The sequence below is a fragment of the Gambusia affinis genome, linkage group LG03 (genome assembly GCF_019740435.1).
Source record: "Gambusia affinis linkage group LG03, SWU_Gaff_1.0, whole genome shotgun sequence".
Taxonomy (NCBI): Eukaryota; Metazoa; Chordata; class Actinopteri; order Cyprinodontiformes; family Poeciliidae; genus Gambusia; species Gambusia affinis.
In genome coordinates, this window is record NC_057870.1 from 5,351,472 (window position 1) to 5,375,657 (window position 24,186).

At 42.1% G+C, this 24,186-nt stretch overlaps 1 protein-coding gene across 2 annotated transcripts in view; it reads right to left on the reverse strand.

The window, feature by feature from the left end:
• Positions 1-23,253, reverse strand: part of kat6a (K(lysine) acetyltransferase 6A) — a 39,292-nt gene extending 16,039 nt beyond the window's left edge. Inside the window, exons 1-8 of one of the 2 annotated variants that reach the window (XM_044112752.1) lie at positions 23,098-23,253; positions 19,990-21,493; positions 8,179-8,287; positions 6,565-6,680; positions 4,609-4,690; positions 3,650-3,764; positions 1,964-2,280; positions 1,470-1,582 (exon numbers count right to left, since the gene is read on the reverse strand). In XM_044112752.1, coding sequence (XP_043968687.1) covers positions 1,470-1,582; positions 1,964-2,280; positions 3,650-3,764; positions 4,609-4,690; positions 6,565-6,680; positions 8,179-8,287; positions 19,990-20,703 — 1,566 coding nt within the window. In that variant the 5' untranslated portion in view covers positions 20,704-21,493; positions 23,098-23,253. Of the gene's footprint in view, positions 1-1,469; positions 1,583-1,963; positions 2,281-3,649; positions 3,765-4,608; positions 4,691-6,564; positions 6,681-8,178; positions 8,288-19,989; positions 21,494-21,578; positions 21,704-23,097 lie in introns of those variants that run through there. The other variant, XM_044112753.1, reaches the window with a different exon arrangement.
• Positions 23,254-24,186: the final 933 nt, after the last annotated feature.

Consider the following 24,186-nt stretch of genomic DNA (forward strand, 5'->3'; position numbering starts at 1 on the left):
ACCCCAAAGCAGAAACGATACCAGGGAAGGGGTTCTACCTGCTGGAGATGTGGAAGGGATGACGCCAATCATTTCCATATTTTCTGGGATTGCCAAACCATTCAGCAATATTGGTCTCAAATCCATAATCATTTACAGAACATCTTCACGGCTAATTTTCCTTTAACTTTTGAATGCATATTTTTATGTAACATACCGGTTGACAAACTGAACTACAACGATCAAAAACTTCTGTTCATTTTACTGGCCGGGAGCAAAAAGGCCCTCACAAGAAAATGGCTTAAACGGGAACCTCCAACAACTGATGACTGGATAAATGTAGTGAAAGAGATCTATATACTGGAGAGACTATCTTTTTCCATTAATGTGCAGAGAGATGCTTTCTACAAGATATGGTCAAAGTGGACAGAATATGTTAAACCTGTTGTGTCTGATTTTTCGTAAACCTTGCTGTCATTCAGATTTATGCTCTAACTTGATATGTCCATTATTGGTCGGTACTCGGGTTGCCCCGCCGCTCCCATTTAAGTTTTTTTTTTGTTTGTTTGTTTTTTTTTGTTTTTTTTCTTCTTCCTTTTTTTTCTTTCTTTCTCTCTTGTCTAAACTTAGAAAATAGAGGAAGCATGTAACAATGTGAATGTATTCGGCGCAATTATATAATTGTATTGTAATGTGCCTTCTCAATAAAAATTGTTAATAATAAAAAGATACCCATGGGGAACAGGCCATGTCCTAACAGTACCCTGTAGCTTTAATCCATTAAATCTTTACAGACCAGTATGATGAGCCCTGCCCGCAGTTTATGACAATCATGAAGTCTTTTCCACTGCTACTCATCCAGATTAATCACACTTTTTACAGTGAAGTAACTGCTCTGTCAGCACCGAACACTTCAGCGCCCAGTGTGGCTATTCCAGTCCAGTCAGAATCCAGGTTCTTATGAAGGCCTCTGCTTTGCCGGCCAAACACCCACCATCTCATAGGTTTACTGAGACACATAAACCCGGGACATAAAGGAGCAGAATTTATGCTTCGTCTCTTTATCTACTGTCTAACCTGTCAGGGCACTGACAGTAAAGTTTATGAGCCTAACTGACAAGTGGGAGTGGATGTGTACAAGGAGAAAGAAGAAGAGAGGAGGACAACAACCTAGCGTAATCAGCTTGTAGCACAGCGTTTCGTCCTAGTTTGACCTTTTGCGTCTTGTGCATTTGCGTATTCCCCTCTGACAGCACTTCTCAATTCCAGTCCTCAGCCCCCACTGCTCTGCATGTTTTAGATGTACCTCTACTCCAGAGCAGCTGATTCAAAAGATTGCATGACCATCAAGTGCTGCAGAAGCCTGTTAATCACTCACATATTCAATCCAGGTGTGTGGCAGAAGGGAAACACCTAAAACATGCAGGGCAGGGGGGCGTGAAGACTGGATTTGAGAAACACTGCCCTCTGAGATAGTAAGGGATGCGTACCTGAAGCGCCAGCTCCTGAATATGTTTGAACAGTTCAATGTCTTTTTCTGTCAGGTTCTCGTGTCCGGGCAGTTTGTCTTCGTCCTCCCGCCAGTCGCTGCCGTCCTGATTGTCTGCAAACCGAAACAATGAGCTGACATGAATGCAAATCCGATAACACCAGAGAGGTACCAACATTCTCCACAAAGGCAAACAAATACACAAAGCGCTTGACGATACAACAAATAAAGTGGTTCATGTTCTTGATGAAAATCTTAGCGTTTCCTCGACTCTGCAGTTTTACACTTCAAACTTCAAATTTACTTTAAATCATTAGAAATAACTTCACAAAAACTGCAGATGTTTTCTTTTAAATCATTCCCCTAAAACGATCGAGACAGATTCGAAATCAGTAACAAATACAGAACGGTTCAACGTCTCAAAAAGAGGGATATAAATGTTTACGCATTTAATTCAGAGTATTGAATTGACGGTAACAACGGACTCATCCTCACCACCCCCGTCATCTCCTTCTCCTTTACGTCCCGCTTTCTTCCGAATGCGACACTGCTGCGAGTAGTCCACCACCTCCTGCCGCGCCTTGCGGCCCGCCGGCGATGGCGTGAAGAACTTGGTGAGGGCGTCGATGAGGCCCTTGGTCTTGCTGTTGAAGTGCAGGCTGCTGTTGGACTGCTCGTCGTCCCCGCGCATCGAAAAAAGTAGCCGGTCATCGCCGGGGTAACCTTCACAAGAGGAGCTGGAGGAAGAGTTGGCCGAGGTGGAGCGCTTCCTCCGACCTCGGCCTCCCAGCTTCTTGAAGGGTCGCCCTGGTCTGTGGGGAGAGAGGAAGGCAGGGGGCTGAGGTTAGCCTGCCTGGAGGAGAATAATCACTCTGCTCAGCTCAGTGGGTCCCAAAGATTTTCTTCTGGGCCCCCGTATGGATTACAATAAAATCCCCACCAAAAAAGAAAAAAAAAAAAAAAAAAAACAACTGGGCACACATCGTTCAACCAGACATAAACCTTTACACACATTTTGTTTTCAAACTCCACTGAAGTTTATTTCACACTTTACAGTAAAACACTTTTGTGTTTTTTTTCCCATTCATCCATACCGCTTCCCGCGGCCCCCCCCTGCAATGGCACTGCGGCCCCCTGATGGGGCGCGCCCCACACTTTGGGAACCACTTGCTTACCGTGTGTCGTAGCTGTTAGCTTTCAATAGCATACATGGTATTTTGGAATAGCATCTGGGGAAGTTTTAATTGGATCCATAAACTTTAAAGTAACTTATTGAGACTTGCTACATTACTGCTTAGTCCGCTTTAATCGAACTCCGCCTAAGAGCCTCCGTCTCGGTTCGGTTGAAGTGAACTCTGGTGCGGTTTGAACACATATGTGAACGCCAAGAAGAGCGACGACCGCTCCAAGAGAAGGAAGCAGACTGGAGCGCAGGGCATTCTGGGTAAATACAAACAAAACAAATGTGAGAGTCTAGCTCCAGAGGGAGAATTGGTGTTTTACCAAAGACGCAAGAGAAATCCTGCAACCACTAAAATTGGACACCACTCCATTTTTTTGTTTACATTTTTGTGACAAAGGAAATGACGCTCGTACCCTAACCCGTCTTCTTTGGAGGTTTTGTTTTTGAGTCGTTTCCTTCACTGGTTCTGTGCCAAACCAAACTCGCTGTCGTTTGACAGCACAGTGTGAAAGAGAACCAGCTGAAAATGAAACAAATCTTGCCATTTTACAATCAAGCTGAAATTTAAGCCTATTCTTTGCAAAACAGATCAAATTGGATCCGACTTGATGGAGTGTTTCTGTGAATATCAGGATTCTTAATAGGATTCTGATCTGGACTTTGACTAGGCCTTTCAAACATACGTACATGCTCTAAGCTATTTCTTAGCACCTCTTGGTGTTGGTCTATGCTTATTGGCTCGCATTGTTTTCTTCCAGAATCAACTGGATTTCATTCAGTCATTAAATTAAAGGTGGCTTCATAAAGCACATACCAGTAAGTTAATGTTGAATGATTTTCCTTCTATTTTATGGGAACGGGCTTCTGTTGTGTTAAAAGTCCTGAAACAAACTGATTAAATCAAACAGTTTTAATATAATTAAACGTGGAAAAGATGTGATTTCCCGCCCTGCGGATTATTTGTCCACCATATTTTGTGGCCAGTCTCCCCTCAGTACCTGTTCTTGGGCCGCCCCAGCGGCGCGTTGTACCGCCGTTTGATCTGCGCCGCCTTTTCGTGCAGAAGCGTCTTTCCCTTATTCCTGGGTTGGCAGATTTGACAAATCCACATGCCTGAGAAAGAGAAAAGCAAAAAGAAACGACTGATTGCAGCTGGAACTCAGGAGATGGTTTTAACCTCCATTAACCTTCACCATTTCTCTTCTCCCTGTCTAATTTCATTTTCTCTTTTCATGCTCATATTACGGTCAGCCTTGTTTCACTCTTTAAAAGGAAAAGAGACTAACTGGTAATTTGGGGCACTGAACGTTTATAGCTAATTAAAATAGAAACAGAGTAAACTGGAAATGATTCCTCAGAGCTTTTACGGGTGTTTCTTTCTTTTCTCTTTACAACAAAATTTATAATTCTTGTTAATTCCTCAACTTTCTCAAGCTCACCACAGGATGACGAAGCTGCATTTGAGTTAATTACAAACATGAGAGCTAAACACAAAAATGCCGAAAGGCGACGTTTCCAGCCACCTTAAAAACTTTACACAGCAATTATTAATTTGACACTATTATATGTGTCAAATTCATATATAATAGTTAATCGATGTCAAAAAGGTTGCTTTGGCAGTGTGACGAAGCCATGCATGCGTCTGATTCTGGGTCTAAAATCGGACAAAAGAGCCAATTTTTTGTTGATCAGCCACTCGACTACCAAAACAAATACAGAAAAATTAGAACAACATTTTTCCCCCTCCTTATTGAATATCTCAAAACTGAAATCGCTCCATTTCTAGTGTTAAAATCTCATCCACCAGCAGCACGGACAAAGATCAGACAAAGGTTTGATGCCTGAACGGAAATAATCTAACAATTCTAAATTTCCTGTTGAATTCAAAGCGAGCCTCTCTATCAAGGAGGTCGGATCTTGAGCTGCAGCGCCCGATCGCTGCGTCTTCATCATTTACCTTTGGGCATCCGTGTGAGAGGCGGATCGCAGCACTCCATGTGGAAGCCCCGGTCACAAGAATCACAGAACAGCATGTTATCCTGCAGAGACAAAACACTAATATTAACACATTTGATGCGATCAGCTAATAAATTGATTTGATCAAATTTTTTTGGTTTTTCAAGTTTACATTTTTGGAAAACCTGGATTTTAATTTATTTTTTTTTTTAACCAATGCACTTTTTGCCACACATAAGGCCTACAGTCTTTTTTGCCAAGTGTGTTTTAAGGCTTCCGGTCAACTATGATGGAGTATTAGGGCCAGGCTGTGACTACTATTTTTTAATTATGAGAATAAAGTCATAATATGAATAAAGTTGGAATTAGTAATTTTACAGGAACCCCAATTTGAAAAGTAACAAAAAAAAATTAAAATGAGGAACGTTGAGCATCTTGTGAAGTTATACTTCAGTAAACATTTTACAGATAATAGTTGATACAGTCACTGACTCAGCATCACATTATTATCAGTGATAATAATAGCAGGACGTTGAAATGAGTCTGCACAAACTCGGCTTTTTTCTGGTAATTTTAAGGTGTTAAAATTGCCTCTTTTCTCTGACAGTATGACTGTAATCTTGTAAATAAACAAAAATTCTTGAAGCCTTCAGCTAATAGTCCATCATACAACTCAGAAGGGCTGACAGCAATAAAAATACTTTGAGAATATTTTCTGTCATTTCCTGTCTTAGAAAATAAAGCGAGGACAAATAAATAAATAAAATCGATTGAAATCATTCTGGTATGATCAGGGCCTCAGGCATAAAAGAGTGCGCAGTTTTCACACTAAAACGTGGCGTACGGAAAAATTTTGAAAAGTGCAGCGCACAAAAATAATCGGATGCATAAAGCCGTGAGCGCGCACATGGCTGCACACCTCTCCCTTATAAATCCCAATTTGCTGGTCCGCCCCGTCGCCACCAATAAATACATTTTAATGTAAATTAGTATAAATACCCAGAGGTCTGTCACCACGTGAAGCAATAACCATGGCAACATCCTTGTTTATAACAGTACAAGTATTTATAATAATAATAATACTTGCATATCTTATTTAAAAGGTGCTTTGAGGACAAATACATTTTAAAGGAAAAAAATCCAAATGAAAAAAATTTAAAATAAAGAGATCCTGCAAATGCCTGTTTGAACAGTAGCGCGTTCAGCCGGGATTTAAAGACAGACAGAGAGTCAGAGAGTCCTTTGAGAGGGAATGTGAATGTTTATTGTAAATACTAGAATGCTTTATGTCCCTAAGGCGCATTCACAAAGTGGGCGACTGAAGGATGACTGCAGCTGGACCGGTACCGGTACCGCACGGCTCTTTTGCTCAGAGCTCCAGGATGATCAGTCTGGATTAATCTAAACACTCATAAACCATCATCAACATTTCCCAGCAGATCAATATGATCTCTGATCAATTGCTCCCTCTGAATCCTTCCATTGACGATGTTCTCCATCAGAGCCAGAGCGCTCCACAATTACGCGACTCACCTTTGTGCAGATTGCATAAACAGTTTGATCACCTTAAAAATAATCAAACCTGTTGATTATTTTTAATCAGCAGGTACTACTAAATCTTTGCTCATAAAGTCAGTCTGGTTCCACCATTAGAGCTAAACTCTACACAGTAGTGCACCTGATAACAACAAAAACAAAAAAAAAGCCTGAATATTCATATTCATACAGAGGAGCCCATTAAGACTGCTACCCTGGTATGTAAAATAGTTGTGAATTTGGTCGCACGCTTTGAGACATCCAAATAAATTATTTCTTTCTTCGCAAGACGGAGCAGAGGAACGAGAGGAATCGTTCGGCGCCGCAGATCGGCCCATCTGACGCTGAAAGCGAAGAGGAGCGCGCTGAGGGGATGCCGCCTGTCTGGCTGCCAGTCGGCCATGTTTGTTCTTCCACTCACCGCATTCTTCCCCTGATCCTGACAGCTGCTGCAGGTCTTGCATTCGATGCACTGCCACCACAGAGCTTTAACTCGTGCAGTGAGCTCTGGGGAAAACTTGAGGCAGGACGGGTGGCCTGTAGGAAAACACACACACACAGAAACAACTGCATCAACATCACACACTGATTTCTGGTTTCTGTGACTGACAGCTCTTGACACAGATACATGATTGTAAAAAAATAAAAGATGAAGAGAGGTGGGACAATTTTGGGATTTGAAAGCCGTCGGAGGATCAAACTCAGCTGCAAAGTTAGTGATCAGACCCGAACGACAATCTGTCAGAGCTGAGGGAAGCGGAGGATCTTTTTTATATGATGTAAGGACTATGAGCGTGAAACTAGATTGATTCGCTTCAGATAAACAGGAAACTCGTATTCCTGCTGCGGGAAACGGATTGTTCAACTGGAAAACTGATGGAAAGGTAGCTGAAGTTCATGCAATTAACAGCAGACAGATATCGAGTCCGGTCAGCCATGTTCTGGATCATTACTCTGTTGAATGATGAACCTTTTTCAGCTGCAGATTCCATCAGATTTTTACTTTGCTGCTTTTTCTGAGGCTTACGGATCTTAGGAAGAGAAGCAGTCCCACAGCATCACACCTCCTACACCTGGCTAAACAGAGGGCAGGCGCTGCTTTTCTACAAACATTTTCCCTTTGTTTCAAACTTGAGCTAGAAATAAAGGTTATTTTAGCAATCAATTATTCTGACAATTAATCAGATGAGAAATAAAAATTGCATGTCCTCTAGATTGTTTTATTTAACCATGTAAGCCTTTTTAATAAAATATTAGAAAAACTTGCAAATAAAGAAATACTTTGACTGATTTTTTTTAAAAATAAGAAAATAAACATTTTATTCCCTAAAATGCAATGCAAAGAATTTATTGAATTTGAATTAGGTGAATATAAAACATTACACTTGAGGAATTTTGGCTGAAACATATTTACAGACAAAGGCGTTTTATCTTAAATGCAAAATGCATGTGTATTTTGTACAGTTCTGTCGCAATTACTGCTATCAGTATGTTTTTTTTTTCAGCAAATAGTCTTTCTTTGAGTCAGTTAACGATTAATCGATTACTAAATTAGTTGACAATCGTTTTGCTAATCGATTAATCAGATTAATCGATTACTAAATTAGTTGACAATCGTTTTGCTAACTGATTAATCAGATTAATCGTTTCAGTCCTACATAGAATAGAAAAGAATAGAATTCAACTTTATTGTCATTGCACTTTCACAAGTACAAGCAACGAAATGTAGTTTGGATCTATCCAGACGTCTATCAGTCATACTGAGACCAACATTTATTTCACTGGTGACCTGATAACTTTTAAACATGGTTGAAAGTTTGTTCCCCCCACTGAATATCTGTTTCCATGTGACATTATTCATGTCTTAACCAGAGATCCCAACGGATCTGTCTTGAGTTTTGCTGTGTGGTTCATCTTCAGAAAGCAACCCAGAGTCCATACATACTTCAGCTCATTTTGAAAACTTTTATCTGAATAAAATATTTGACAACCTTTACTTCCAACGTTAAAATCAGGAGTGTGAACCTGCACTCACCGCTGTTGCCGCAGTCGGCGCAGGAGATGAGCTCCTCAGGCTTCTTGTCGCGGTTCTGCTCCTTGGTCCCCAGACAGAAGCTGCAGATGGGGATGGGCTCCGCCACGGGCTGCAGGAAGGACACAACCGTCTGTCAAATTAACGGCTTCAAACGAAAACAACACCTAGGCCTCGCGTCCCGCCACGGTCAACGAGCGTCGCAGCTTATATTAGCGAGCTAACGGCGGGCTGGAAAATCGCACGGGCGCCGCAGAGTGTGTGTCTGTGTTTGAGCAGCTAGTTCAGGGTGATGAGGAGCGTGAGAGCTGCCGTGACGACAGAGATTGTATTATTTATGTGGCGCCGCCATGTGTCAGAGTCTCTGCTGATCACAGTACGGTCGTTACGCGCCCTTGACCGACGCCGTTAGCTGAAGTGGTTTAGGTGGGTGTTTCTGACCGCAGAATGTCCGCAGCTGGGGAGGCTCAATGACGAAACTTTAAAATGTACAAGCAAGCAGAAAACAACGAAAGAAAAAACAGAATGATGTATGACCAGTGATGGTGGAAGGATCTGCAGGTGTACTTTTACCCCAGCATAGAGGACAGTCAAAAGCATATATACATATTTACAGACAAAGACTTGTTTTAAATCTTAAATGCAAAATGCATCTATTTTTGTACAGTTTTGGCTTCATTACTGTGTGTCGTTCTTTCAGCAAAATGGCCATTTTTGGAATCGATTAATCGATTACCAAATTAGTTGACAATTATTTCTATAATTGATGCATCATGATTAATCAGATTAACCATATCAGCAGTAATAAAAAAAGGGAATAATCTTAGTGAAACAAATGACCGCTAATCATGTAGTAAGTAGAAAGGAAGAAGTCTGGATGAAACTGTGTGGCGACTGGAATCAGCTGATTTTCAGCTCGACTGAAAATCTAAAACCTGATGCAAACAATGAGTCACGTGCAGAGTAGCTGTTGCTGAGGAACAACGACTAGAAGTTAGAAAATTTCAAATCAAGTCAGGAGAAGCACAGAAAGAGAACAAGCTAGTTGGGATAGCAGACTCGTTAACTTTGGAGGGGTTTAGTCTAGGGCTGAAACGATTCCTCGAATGATTCGAGTACCTTGATGATTAAAATCCCTCAAGGAAAATGTATCCGCCTCAAAGCTTTGTTAAGTTATGTTTATTATGTAGCGCGCCGTGTTCTGCCAGATCATTGTTTGTGGAGGGCAGCGCTCTTACTTCTGCCTATGAGTTGTTGTGAAGTGCTAGCTGCATGGTGTTGAATTGTGCTGCGCTTTGTCAGAGTTTGGGGGAGAAATAAGGATTGTTGAATTTTGCGATGCAATGGTTGGACTGAGATAGCTTTTGTGGCATCTGAATTGCGTCGTCACGGTTTTGGAGCAAATGGTGGAATGGCGCTGAGAGAGAGAAAGAAAGAGAGAGAGATATTCCTCGGATAATTGTAAAAATGTTCAATAGAGTACTTGATTACTAAAATATTCTTTTACAACAGCCCTAGTTTAGTCTCGATTTTAAAATAGTAACACAATGGAAGACATTTCCAGACTCTTGGAGCCTCTTAAGAACATCTCCGTCTAGAATGAGAAACTATCAGCGGGGCATCAGACTCAGGGGCCCCATGCTGGAGATGCATGGATGCTAGCATCCTCTGATATAACCCAGTGTCTACCCACGAAGAAATTCAGGTGTAATAGATATAAGGGTTCACACAAACAGTTTTTGCAGCTTCTAAAGAAAAATCAGACTGAGCTAAAATCAGAACTGGCAGGTTAGTGCTTTACAAGACCTGGAAATTAGATATAATATTCAGATTTTTGCATTTTCAGAGAGCCTACATGTGAGCAGATTGTTGAACCGAACTTCAAACACAAGCATAATACCCTGCAATGTAACACAATTACTTGCTGTTTTCAGTAAACTGCAAGTGAAGATCTGCATTTAATCCAATACACTCCATGTGTGCAGACCTCAAAAACAAAGACTCTTTATGAGCAGAAAGTGTCATGGGGAAGAAAAGGGAAAAAAACAAAAAACTATTTCCCACGTTTAAAATAAACCCCAGTAGAAAATAATCATTAAAAAAAAGGTAGAGAGGGTTTTGATAAATTCCTGTCCAGCTTGTCAGACCGCAAGCATCCGTCTAAGAGAAGCAATAAAGATGAAGACTAGAAAAAGAGACACAGCCTTACTTGTAAGAAGGGGAACACTGTTTTTAAACAAAGAAAAATAGAAGAAAATAAGCAAGTCTAAGACCAGCTGGTTTTCTAAGGCTCAGCTTTGTAGCCGAGCGGCAGAGAGAGAAAAGGCCCGGGCGAAAACAAGTTGCATGACATCTGGGCCGGTGCCTGCTAACAGCCGTGTGGGGGAAAGCTAGAAACAAAGGGAAGGAAAACGTCTTCAACAATCTGGCGAGGCTGGAGTGAAGCTTTTTGATCGCTTCGCTTTTATGTTGGTCCGATTCCCACAGTTTGACTGCAAACATCTCACGCTGGAGGGAGGCGCGTCTGTTCCAACAAAAGCAAAAGGATTCAGACTATAAGGAACTAAATAAATTAAAAAAATACAACAGAGTCGCAAAACTCCTGCAGCTTCAAAAACTGCTACAGTTACGGTAGAAATTATAAAATGGAGCTGTGTTTAGTAAGTACTTTTGTAATCAGCCTTCTTTAGCCACTTTTAAAGTTATTTAACACAATGCCTAAATTGCATAGAACTATTCAAAAACCAGAAACATTTTCCATATTAAACAAAATTCTGTGACAAATAGCTGCTAATGGCTTTGCTCAGACTCCTTTATGAGGCTTATGAAAGCAAGACACCAAGCGTGTCGTTATCTCACGCAGTTTCAGTTGTCATCTGCAACAGGAAATGGAGACGGCAGTAAAAGCTCGGCTGGATTTACATAAAAGAGAAAGTTTATTTTAAATTGAACTCTGTAAAAGAGCATCATGGGTTTGTTAAGCCGCCAGCAACCTGCGGTCAATCGATCCCGACGCCCGGCTAGCAGGCAGCAGCGTTGGCAGCGGCATGAGACGAGACGGAAAAGTCCCGCCGAATTCTAGAAGCTGCCGTGTTGAAAGCAGTTTTTAATGCATCATTTTGTGCAATAAGAGCTAATCAGTGTCGACAACTGTGAGGTAGAAGGTTTTGGGGCTGCATCTAACAATTATTTTCGTAATAGATTATTCCATGGGAACTTTTTTTAATGCGATTAACCAATGAATTAATCTGATCACTTAACTCAATTAATCACTGATTAATCTGATGATTTAATAATCTAATTGATTAATCGAATTAGAAAAATTGGCAACTTCTCTTCCAGAGATATTACAGCTGCACATTTACCAGAACTGCAACGTCGTTGTACACAATATAAGAAAACTTGCGTGGCCTGAACTAAGCATGAGTTTGACAGACGACTCGTTATCCGGGACACGGGCTGGACAACATGCCTGAAAAACGTATCACAATATAAGCTTTTCATTTCAATCGTTGGATAATTATTTATTCGCTTTTTGTGTTAAATATTGGAAATTCTGCCAATTTTTAACATTCCTGTTTTATCCAGTTTTCACTCAACGTAGTTGTTTTTATTTTTAAGCAGCTATGAGGCACTGGGCTGCAAGATACTGAACACGTTGTTGCTAAGTAACCAATGAGCGAGTTAGTTGATGCCACCTAGCCTACATCCCCCAGAATGCTGTGCAGTTCTAGCTCCGAGTTATTGAAAATTCTATCAGACGCATTATCTATTGATATTGATGAAGTGTCCATTGCGATATATATTATTGATGTACTGTCCAGCCCTACCTGTGGTCTAAGTTTGCTATAAACCCAAAGCAGAAAGACGTTAACATTGTTTACTTTTTATTGCAAGAATAAAGAAGTAAAATTATCACAATCACCAGTATTATTACTCATCTCTCCCCCTTAAACAGAAGCAAAGTTCTCCAGAAAACCTAAAAATGTCAAAATATGAAGAAATCAAAGTAACCGAAATTGCATAATTCCATACAACGCATAGATTCTGTTGGGAAAAAAACAAACAATGGATTAATACTTGAGAAACTCATTAAGTCTTAAGATAGTCTTTGTCCAAACAGTGCAGCAGCAATGAAGCAGGTAGGCACGTTATTTTGGCTGGGAAGAGACAGGGACAAGAACTTGATTTATTAGGTTCATTTCCTTCTGACTCAGGCTGCCTGCAACACACACACACACACAGTTACACCTAATGCAGCACAGCACCTGAGAAACACAGACAGGGACGTGGTGAAAGGAGGAAGAGGTAAACACACAGCGGAGGAGGATAAGCAGCAGCTTAACAGTGAGAGGTTTTGGGTATCTTTTTTTATTTTTTCCCGCCCCAATAGTGGAGAATATTAAACCATAATCCTGCACTGGGGCGCAATTAGACTGAAAACTCTCCATATGATCTTAAAACATTGTGAAAATAATTATAGAGCTCAACAGAACAAAGCTGTGGAGCAACACGAAGCCACAAGATGGGAAAAAGAAACGGAGGGAACACACACACAAAAAAGAAAAAAGCGAGAAAATAAAGAGAGACACGGAGAGGAGACGAAAATAACAATCCAGAGGGCAAAAAAGGGGGAAAAAAACAGAGAAAATCTGCAGCAGTGGCAGCCTGGGTACGACCAACACCTCCATCATTCCTGACATTTAACCCCTTAAACGTCGCGTCACCTCAGCTACAACTGGGTTTAGATTACAGGCTGCTACTGGAAATTAATCCCCAGCAGATACTTACAAAAAAAACAAAAAAAAAACGAAGCTAATCCTGCTTCAGTGGCAGGGATACAGGAGCTACAAAAACACATTCCTCCTGAGAACTGCTCCTCCTCGTTTCAGACTTTTTCTACCCTGGCTGCCAAGACGGCCGTTAGCAACACAACGACACTCCAGAGATTTCTCACCGTCACCGTTTCTCATGGCCGACATTTCTATGAAGGACTGTGAATGTTTTGGTGTTTTTTTTAATTATTATTTATTTATTTATTTTGTTGTTTTTTTTAAGCAGAGATAAGGATTTTCAGGAACCAAACTCCTCCTGAAGTCACACCTCATGGTGACGGCTAGCAGCTAGCTAGTTCTTGAAAATAGCGCCTTAACTGAATTCAAAACCCGTCTGCCGGGTAACCGGTTTTTCTTTAGAAACACGCCCAGGCGCGAGCGCCAGGTGAGCGTGACCTGGTCCGACCCCGCCTGACTCAACCGCCCACGCTGTGTATTTCGACCGCGCTCACGTCCCTGTGCGCATGTCTGGTGTTTGGGGTTTTAAAAAAAAGACTTAAAAATAAATGTAATTTTCAAATGTTTCCCATCATTAATGTGACGTTAATTTTCTAGAATTCAACAGGAAAATAAAGAAACAAAAAGGAGGGTCAACACAATGCAAAAGTTACAATGCAACAACAATAGAAGTTATATTAGTAAGTTCATTATAAGTTCAGTTTTACCATTACTTCCACTTTGATTTTTTATTTTGACACTTTGTTGACCCTCCTGGGCCACCGTACTTTTCTGCACAGATCACAGAATTGTGTAGTTTCTAGTACCAATATCTTTTTACACTTGAAAGAAGAAAAAACTATCTTAACAATAGCTTTTCAGCAAAAAGTCAAGACTTACTTTGAATGAATAATTCTTGAGAATAGATTTTTTTTTTTTTAAAAGTACCAGTTCCACAGGCAGATTTTTTTTAACTTAAAATGAGAAAAATCCCTTCTAATGCATGAAAAAATGTGTACATTTTTATCTATACTCAAGAATTATTTACTTAAACAAGATTACACATGTTGAAAAGTGACCTTTAAGTTAGTTTTGCCTTATTTCAGATATCTGAACTAGAAATTAGACCAAAATTAAGATTTTGTGCTTTTGCAGAGCAGATAGAAGTAGATATTTTTATCGTTGTGAATGACTTTGGCCCCAAAAACCTTCACGTGTGATGGATTCTCTTTTTTTTTTTTTTTATCCAAATTAGCAAAATAATGTCAAGATGAGCAGAAAACTCATCTTGTCAATCCAATCCAATTTAACACAAAACTGGATTCTGGACTCTGATCCAGAATCCAGTTTTGTGTTAAATTGTTCAAAACAAAATCATATTGCACTTATAAAACATCTTAAATTGGTTCATCATGATCTCTGAAGGAGCGATGATGTTTTAAAAAGTTTTTCATTTTGGTAATATTTGCAGCTAAATGTTGCGCTACTACAGATGTTGCAAACTGGGATGAGATGATACAGAAAACTCCAAACTGAGCTCCAGTATTCCCCGCTAAAACAGAAGCTTAGAAAAAGACAAGAAAATAAAGAGAGAACAATGGAGGAAAGGAAATAATAGAAGAAAAACAAAAGTCAAGATGGACACACAGCAGAGTAAACCTAATCACTAAAATCTCAAATTCCTGTACAGCAACCAGCTTCCAGGTACTCTGTAAATGAAATATCAAACTCCCCAGTCTTCCATCAGCTCTCTATAAAAACATTAACTCTATATACATAAATATCTATGTAGAGGTTAGCCAGGGAGCAGAAATCTTAACGACAGCATCAAACGGCTGGCGGTTGGCCGGCCTCCAGCCGTTACTTCCACAGCTGCTCCACACATTGGCTAGCTGGACAGCGGCTCTGCTGCAGACACACGCTGCCAATGCCAGATGCCGCTCAGCGACTGGTGAGCTCAAGGTAAACGCTCCCCGCTGGGTGATAATGCTGGAGGACCTCCATTTGTCTCTGCACCGCATGGGATTTCCTTTGACTAGGCCACTGTTTTGATCTAAGCCACTCCGGCGCAGCTCCGGATGTACGTCTAGGGTCCGTTTCCTGCTGGAAAATGACTCTCTGGTCTAGTCCAAGTCTTTTGTGGACTTTCATTTAGTGGAGGAGTGTAATTTTTTTAAACAAAAGAAGCTAAAGAAAATAAATAAATCCTTTGCTTCATTCTTAAATACTTTGTGTTTAGCACACAAAAATCTAAACAATGTCTGCAGTTGCAAGCCAATAGAGTGAGGGGAAAATAGCAGAGCGGTTCTGATACTTCTGCAATGAGACGTTTACAAGAAAATAAATGTTTTCCTTTCTTTAAAAAATAAAGGAAAGGAATTACAAATGATAGAAAATATAAGAAAAACTGAAAAACTTGCTTTTATTTCAATCATCCCTTATGGGACATTACATGGAACCAAAGTTCTAAGAAATACTCTGTAAAACACGACTGCAGGCTCTGACCAGAAAATTAGCCTCCGACAGGGGAGCACCCATTTACAGGCCAGTCTACTTATCAGTGCTGATTTCCTTAATTTTGGGAAATTGGTGATCAGCCAAATATCTGCAATCGGTGCACCCCTCGTTTCTGAATTTAAAAAACAAAACAAAAAAACCCCAATTCAGAACGGAATCTCCAGACATTACGACTGGATTTACAAATGCAAACAAAATCCCAACGACATGCTGCAGAAGAAAACACATCACAGTAGTGAAAATGTACCAGCCAATCAGCATTCGCCTTGGTGATGCCACAGCTCCTGGAGCTGGAGGTACGGTCGCCACCGAGAACGAAAGAAATATTACATTGGGGGAAGGTTAGTGGGGAGGGGCTAAAAGGGAGGTGTGCGTAGCGAACGCGTCGGGTTTTTCACACGTCCTCGCCGTGACACGGCCTGGCTACATGGAGAACTCTGGTTCACCCCACTCCAGCTGTTAGGGAGAGGGCAACCAGCGGGCAGGAAGGCTGCCTTCACCTACTGTGATTGGATGAACAACAACAACCACACACACACACACAGCTGAACGTTAAGCCCGTCCCACCTAATGGCTGCTCAGGGAAGCAATGAGCTTTGCCACCTATACATCCCTGACCCCTAGATGACTTCCCTCACCCATTTCTCTCCCCCTTCATGACCTGGCAATGGCACCCTATTACGGGAGCCAGAAATAGGCTCTGGGATCCCGTTTGAATAGAACGCCCCCGATGCAACCATCAGCTGCAACCGAATGCACAAATGTCCCCGCAAATGGGGTCAAAGCTGGTGCTCAGCCATTTGTTTTGATTTCCCTCCACTCGCCCTCTCTCATTTCTTTCCCCTGGAAATCATATCTGCCAGCGATCATGCGAGGCGATGATGCGCCAGTGGAGAGCCCAGCGAAGCGGAGTGTACGGGTGGGAGGGGGGAAGCGAGTGATTACGCAACAGCAATGTCTGCCTTTATTTGTGGCGCACAGTTTAATCTTTTTGACACATATGCCGTTCACACCGGCGGCGCGGGCGCAAACCCACGCCGAGTCGACGGCGATGCTGGGAAAACACAACGGAGCGGCGACAAGAAAAACGATCATATCGACTCAAATGCCAACGTCTGGAACGCTGCGGCAATTTTGTGATTTTCTCTGAAGGCTGGAGGCGCTGGAGGAATGACTGACTTTGTTTCCTTCTGGAGTGTGTCTGGTATTTTGGGGATGTTTGACAGTGAATAAGGAAATGAATCCTAACAGGGACCGGAAGATATTTAAACTTCATTTTAGTGGGTAATATCTTTCAGAGCCATTTATGAAAGGAGTGTTGGTTAAAGGCGCACCGATTTGGAATTTTCTGGTCAATCGCCGATTTCTAAAAAGCCTGACCAGCTGATTCTAACTTTGGCTGATACCGATTTTTTTAAAATAACTTGCGCTGTCTGGTAGGCTTAAAAAATAAATAAAACCAGCTCAGTTTGAGTATTTGTTTTCTTTGAAATACACAGCTTTGCATAATCGTTTCAAAGTCCTCCTACTAATGATAATTTGATGTTGATGTGTGAAAAGATGAAGTATTTCTATTAAGCATCCCCAAAGTATAATTTCACAACTTGCTCGACATTCTTCACTTTAACTGTTGTTTTGTGTTGGAGTCACTATTTTGCTTTCTTAATACGAGTTCAAGCTTGTAATTAAAGATGTATGTATTAGCCTCTTCATAATATTCAGTCATAAAGTCGAAATAAATAGAAACTTGAAACCACATTTGTCAAAAAAGACATAAAGCCTTAGACTCACTGAATTAACCAATAAAAATCGATTTATCACCCAGCCCAGACTTTGCTGTCGCAGAGATTGGTTTTGCATGCAAATCTCAGCCAATAGGTCAAAATTTAGAAAATTGGGGCCAATCAACCGGTGGATCGGTGCACCTCTCATACCAGTGTGTATGTTCTGTGAGAACCAAAGAGTACAGCTTGTATACAAAACAACTTTTGAGCCTATCTGCTCACTTTCAGCACAGTTTCACACCCAAAAGCAATATCCTGCAACAACTTGTTGATTCGTTGAGTTTATTTTTTATAACTGCAAACCAGCATATTAAAAGTACAAACGCATTACTTAAACTAAGGTTTGCCTGTCTAGCTCCAGAGAAACAGGACGCTCTCCATGTTCCCCTAAGAGGGTCACCATGTTGGGCCGACCCCGCGTGACCTGCAGCCTGCTCTCTGGGCTAATTCTTTCGTCTGGGTTTGACCGTGTGGCTGTTGGCATCTTCACTGTGTTTGGCACCCCGGATCTTAGGCAAAGCTCGCAGCGAGCACCTGTAAGGTCGACGACGTCTGGGTAACAGACCGACAGCGAAAAGCGCTCAGGTAGATTTAAGACGCGGTAACTCGGGGTAACGGGTCTGCTAAGGTTAGCAGACGGCTGCTCTCTCTGATCAGGTTACAGAGGTGGGTGTGTTCCCTCTCTTCTCTGTCGCCTGCATGTCTGCCTCCCCCCCTCTTGCTCTGTCTCCCTCACTTTCCTCTCCCTCCTTCTCCTTCCAGAGGCCAGAAGCTTGCATCATCCAGGCCTCGCCCTGTGGCTCTGCTGCATGCCACCTCCTCTTTTCTCCTTCTTGTCCGCGTTGCTTCCTTTTTCCCTCGCTTTCCTTCTTTCTTCTTCGCATCTCCTGACAGATGCTGACAGGGAGCAGCCCTGCAGCTGGTCTGCGCTCGCTGCAGGAGGCTGGGAGCCACATGACTCTCAAAGCCTGACCTCATCTTCCTCTTTTAACGGGTGAAAACAAGTCTGCCGGCCGCGGACGAAAAACAAACAAGGCATACCTGTGAAGACATTACTCACGCGCCTGTCTAAAAAAAAAAAAAAAAAAAAAAAAGCAAAATAAGAAAAGCGAACAATATGGCCGTGGAATAAAGCCTTTAAAAATACAGATTTGATACCAAACGATTTGGTGTTGACGATTCACGTCCCAGTTATTAAATTCCTTGAATTTTAAATTACTCAAAATTATCATGTGAAAACTGGAGTTAACTTTTAGGCAAAAAAAAAAAAAACAACAACAAAAAGTTTATATCCCCTGACTTCAAATGACAAATACGTTTTAAAAGCCTGACCATCAGCAAGTGTAAAGTTGGTTTTGCAGATCAAGCTCATGTTCTTGACCCGGTTGTATCCAAACCGGGTCATCCTGATTGGTTTAAACCAGAAACTTTTACAGACCAAACGAGCCGTTTTTGCCCTCCGTCCAGCTAATCCAAACCTGTTTGGATCCACAAATGTTAAATAACCTTTCATAAAAAAGATGGAAACATCGTCTTCTATCAGATGTTTAGGTTAGTGGAAAACGGTTGAAACAAAAGAAAAAAAATCTCTTCATTTTGATGAGAAAAAAAAAAATTGTATGCCCAATATATCGATATTAGCATTGGTATCAGCAGGTATTAGCAATGTTTTTAAGATGTTATATTGGTCTGATAGATAAAACTGGTATAAAACCGCTATTAACAATCCATACATACTTTCATCATGCTACCATTTGTTTTTGTGAGGAAGGGGAAGAGGTCACGTAATAGTGACGCAGCAAAGGATTGTGGGGAATTTAACTGAAGCAACGACGCAGCGGTGAAGATGATTTTTTCTCAGCTGTTGTAGTAGCAGTAGTGAAATATATACAATATATATATCGGAAAATATCAGTTATCAGCCATAACCCCAACAGTAACGGGGGATATCGGCCCAAATTTTCAAATTGGTGCATCCCTAAAAATAAAACAAATACTTAAATATTACTAATAGTCGTGTCATTCTGCTGCCAAAATTTAATCCAGGTTTTATTCCATACATAAAACTGCCAAAATCTACATTTATTTGTATTTTCTTTTAAATTTGTGGTTCTGCACTGTTTTAGCAAAACTATTAAGAGCTGAAACAGTGGTTTAAACCAACTGTTTTCAATGTTTATATCATAATAGTTTGACACCAGGAATAAAAATTGCTTTACAATCAGCTTGTTTCACTAAACTTTGCTTCAGTTATTAGCAATACTTATCTGTCCTTTAAAGCCCAAAAGGTTCAAGATACTCAACAAATAAAACTGTAAAACGCAGCAATATGAGGCACTAAATACACGTCTAAATAAGTAATAAATCGCGTGATAAATTAAAACAAGCTCAATAAATTCCACTTGAATTATTTGTTTCTCTTTTCTCTCTTTCTAACAAAAACTGAATGATAAACGTCTCAGTCTGGTACTTTGGTCTCAACTATCCCTGTTTTTGAAAGATGATTTTGTTTACAGAGACTTAAAGTTTGTTGATCTTTGAGAATGTGCTCTTATTTTATTATGCCATTGTTACTACATAATAGTCTCAAAACAGCAATATTATTATTGTAAATCGCAATAACTTCTGGAACAATTTATCGTCCAGCAAAATTTGTTGTGGTGGCCGGCCTGATGCCAACTGGTATAAATCTGAAAGTAATGGTGTTTACGTCTGGACTGAGATGCGTTTGGTGCCATTACCTTGTCCTTCTCATGAGGAAGCAGTCGAACGGGCGGCAGCGTTTCCAGAGACACCGTCCCAGTCCCGTCGTTCTGGCAGCCGCCGCCTCCGCCTCCACTGCGGCTCACCAGCTGGAAGGTCTGTCCCTGCTTGACCACGCGGCCGTGCGCCACCGCTCTCTTCAGAGCCACCCTCAGGTGCTGGTGGAAGAGGCCGGCTCCTATGGAGCCGCTGCTCGACAGGTAGGCCGCCACGTCCGCCTGGCACTTCAGGAAGCGCTCCACGTTCTTCAGGCTGGAGCCGCCGGGTTCGTGGAGGCCCTCCAGTGCACGCTTGATCAGCTTGTTCCAGTCGAGTCCGGGTTTTTTGCCGGAGTGCGAATGAGACGTGCTGCTGGCGCCATTATTGCTGCCGCCTCCCGCTGATGCAGCTGCACCACCTCCCGCGCCGCTGCCGCCACCACCACCGCCACCGCCTTTTGGCTTCGGCAGAGACAAGCGCCCAGGGTTGTCTGGGTCTTTGTAGGAGTTGAGGCCCTTGTTGGTGACCTTAAGGATGGTGCCGTCCTTGACGCTGAGCTCCAGCTGCTCCAGAACGGTCTTGCGGTCCAAACTGTGGGACATCGACACCGCATTGCAAATGCGCTCCTCCGACGGTCGCTGCTTCTGCTTCTTGACCTTCTTGATGGCCTCTAGGATCCATTGGGTGTAAACCGGGTTGGCCAGCTTCACCATAGCTGCAGCCTGGGCAGATGCAGTGGCCCAGAGGCCTTACCGCACGGACCACAAACGAAAAACAGCAACAATAACAAAAATACCAATAAAATAATAGATAGCCGTGAGCCAAGTAAATGCCTGGCCTGCGCCGAAGCGCCGCCGCCTCTTCTTCGTCCTCAACCAGCTTACTATCCCTTGTCCTGGGGCCGCACAGAGAGTCCCTCAGAAGCCGAGTATGAGCAACGCGGAAAGGAGCTGTTGATCATAGCACAATCTCCCCCGAGCCGACCCGCTGCCTGGTAAAATACGGTCCACCTGCCGCCCACTCCTAACCAGGTGAGCGTGCCTGGCAGGAAGCAGGAGGAAGTGGAAAGAGCAACAGATCTTTAGAAATGAAACTCCCACAGAGCCAAAAAAAAAAAAAAAAAAAATACAACAACAAAAAAACTGGTTGATTTCTTAATTTAGGGGGTAGCGCTCACAGTCACAAAAATAAAGTCCTTCTTCTGTTAAAGTGTTAAAAAAGTCTGTTTTCTGCCAGCGGTGAAGTAAACACGTCGTAGTGCGAGTTGACAGATTCGATCAAGGTCTCCTGAACATGAGATTAGTGTTACAATGTAAAGAGAGGAAGGAAGCAGAGTAGATAGCTCCAAATCCCTGTTTTTTTCTTCTTCTTCTCTTGTCTCCACTTGTTCTTCTTTCACTGATGTGGGATTCTCATCTGTGGAGTGGAGGAAATTTCCCTCCACAGGGGAGAAGTCAGCTTTGATCACCTTCACGTCCACTGTGCCTCAATAGCTGATAAAAACTGTAGAAAACATTGAAGAGAAACAAATTGTCAGAAAACAGACAGCAAACAGGCAAAAAAATATATTATATGGCAACAGACCTACATGCAACTTCTCCAGATTTTGTTGCCTGCTACTTCTTTCTTTCAAAAACAGACCTTCTGTCAGGTATGTTTTTACAACAAGCATGCATAACCTGAATGGTGTTCGAAGTATATGATTAAAGATAGTTAAAAGAAAAAACAATAAATAAAGTTCTTAAGCAGTCTGAGCTACTATAACACGTCTGTTGGATCAAACCACATTGGCCACATCAAACTTACTCAAATCCCTAAGCTTCCTGCTTCTAATAGGCTTAATATATCCTATCCACTAATGGTTGCCCTGATGGAAAGATAGTACCGTTCACTTCCCCTGTGAGAATGGTCAAGGTGTAATGCCTGATCGGTGTAAACAAAGCCATGCTTTCCTTTTCACATAAACAATTCAAAGCTGCGAGCGGAGCTCCGATACGTGTGAACATGCTAATTACTCAAAACATCGTCATTACGGGACAATACAAAGTATATAATTGAGTTTTTATGTGGCTAACGCTAAACGTCGCTTTATACAAAAGGTGCTGCGTGCCAGGGACAAATAAAACAAACGAAACGCTCCTGAAACCTGGACAACCAGGTCCAGCCACCTGGTCAGCTGGGTTGCTAAATGTAAACACCATGTAGTCAAACGCAGACATAGCTAGCAAACATTAGCTCATAGGCTAGGTAAAAGACCAACCAGAGTCGTTTGTCGCATTGTTAAAGGGTTATTATTATGTTGTGTTGTTCAATTTTAATTACATACTTCCAGTCTGACACGTATTTACAAACAAGGGTCCCCCGTTAACCGCTGCTGTTTAGGAAGCTAATGTTGTAGCCCGCGAGCTAGCGTTACCACAGTGTTACTAACGTAACTCGCTAACCCGAGACGTAAACAGCATGTAACAAGAGAACAGCTAACACTCCAGCGCAAAAAAGACACAACATTCCCGCTTTGGTGGCAATTTCCAGCAACACAAATAAGACGAGGAATCCTATTCTGAATGTCATGATACTAACGTGAGACTGCGGCCTTTATATAAGAGGCACAATGCAACTTGCAGACGGCCATCTCGGCTAGCGGGCAAGTGCAACACTGAAGGTATCTGAGCGGCGGACTCTGCAGCATTCTGCTACGCGGCCTAGTTCTCTGCACACAGTATGGGCGAGCAGCCTCTGCCCGCTAACACACCGTACCTGCAAAGCGGGTCTCCACCTAGGCTGACTTCCTCCCTTCACCAACCGCCCTCTTGTGTCGCTTCAAGCCTGCGGTGAGGTGGAGAGACAAGGCCGCCACAGTGGAGCGCCTAGGCCTTTGGTTTCCCCTCCTCTCTTAGCCCCCCTCCACTCAGCCACCCACCCACCTCCGCGAGCACCATCCCTCCGTACCCCTCTCTCCCGCTACCTCTCGCGGTTCCCCCTGAAAGCCAAAGCTGGTCCGGTTCTGGTTTCCGAGGGAAGCTCGGGTGAAGCTCACTCTGGTAGAAAAAAAAAAACAACAAAAAACAAATCTCCTCAAACCTTATCTGACTTCCGCTGTTACTCACCGGAATTTCGTGTCGAGCCGCTGCGAAGAAGGTGCCAGAACCGTGGGGAACGAAGACAACAACAAGGCTAAAAATGCAGCCAGAGGACCAGGGGCTCTAGAGCCGACGCCATCTTTGAGTGAAATAGGAGCACGGCTGTTGGGGGAGGGGGGAACACTGAGCCGTCAGGCAGGGCCGAGGGACCGTCTGCATGGTGCGAGGCGCAGAACCAGAGGAAGAAAAATCCACTGCAAGGCGCGGGGGCGACGTGCTGTTGCTATGAGAGGGGTGTGGATAACGCTTGAGCACATGAAATGGAAGAAAGGGACAGATGGTGGTGGTGTTGGAGGGAGAATGAAAAAAAAAGAGAGAGAGATGGTAGGTGCTCATGCAGCAGAGATTCAAGGGAGCGTCTGCCTTTCTCTTAAAAGTTAACGTTAGAGGGTATTTAAAGATCAAAGTAAGACACTTCCTCTCTGCAGTCTGTTGTAGAACCTGAGCATGTTTATTTAACTGGACTGATCAGATGTTGCAGTGTGCAGGTATTTGTTACAGTAGACATGATGGAGCATGTTATTTATCTGCCAGGACAGAGTAGTTTGCTGATCCATTGCTGATCACTGTTTTATTATTTTTCCCTTAAGGGGAAAAATAAATAATTTATGCAAAATGTCTACTACTGGTCCATCAAGGTATATTCAGAGATAAGACACCCTATATTAAAATAATTCATGAGTTTTTAAAGCTGCCAGCGCGACATCAGATACAGTATCTGGTGGCAGGTGGAAGCAGAATAATGTAAAGGAATCTTATTGCATTTGAATCTGCGCTGTGCTCAATTTAATTGTAATACCCATCAAAGAACCCTCAAACTAATTCCATGTTATCTTCCTCAGTTTTGCATTCTGCTGTATTGCACACAAAAATGGAACAATTGCCCTTGCTTGCTAACGCAATATTTATTGGGGGACAAATGTTTGTCTTCAAACATTTCTTAACTAAGATCATTTGCAGTGTCAATCTGTAGTTGGGCAATGATAAAAATAAAAAATAAAAAATACATATATAATACAAAGTGAAAATTTTTAGGTGAAAATTTAACCCAATTAA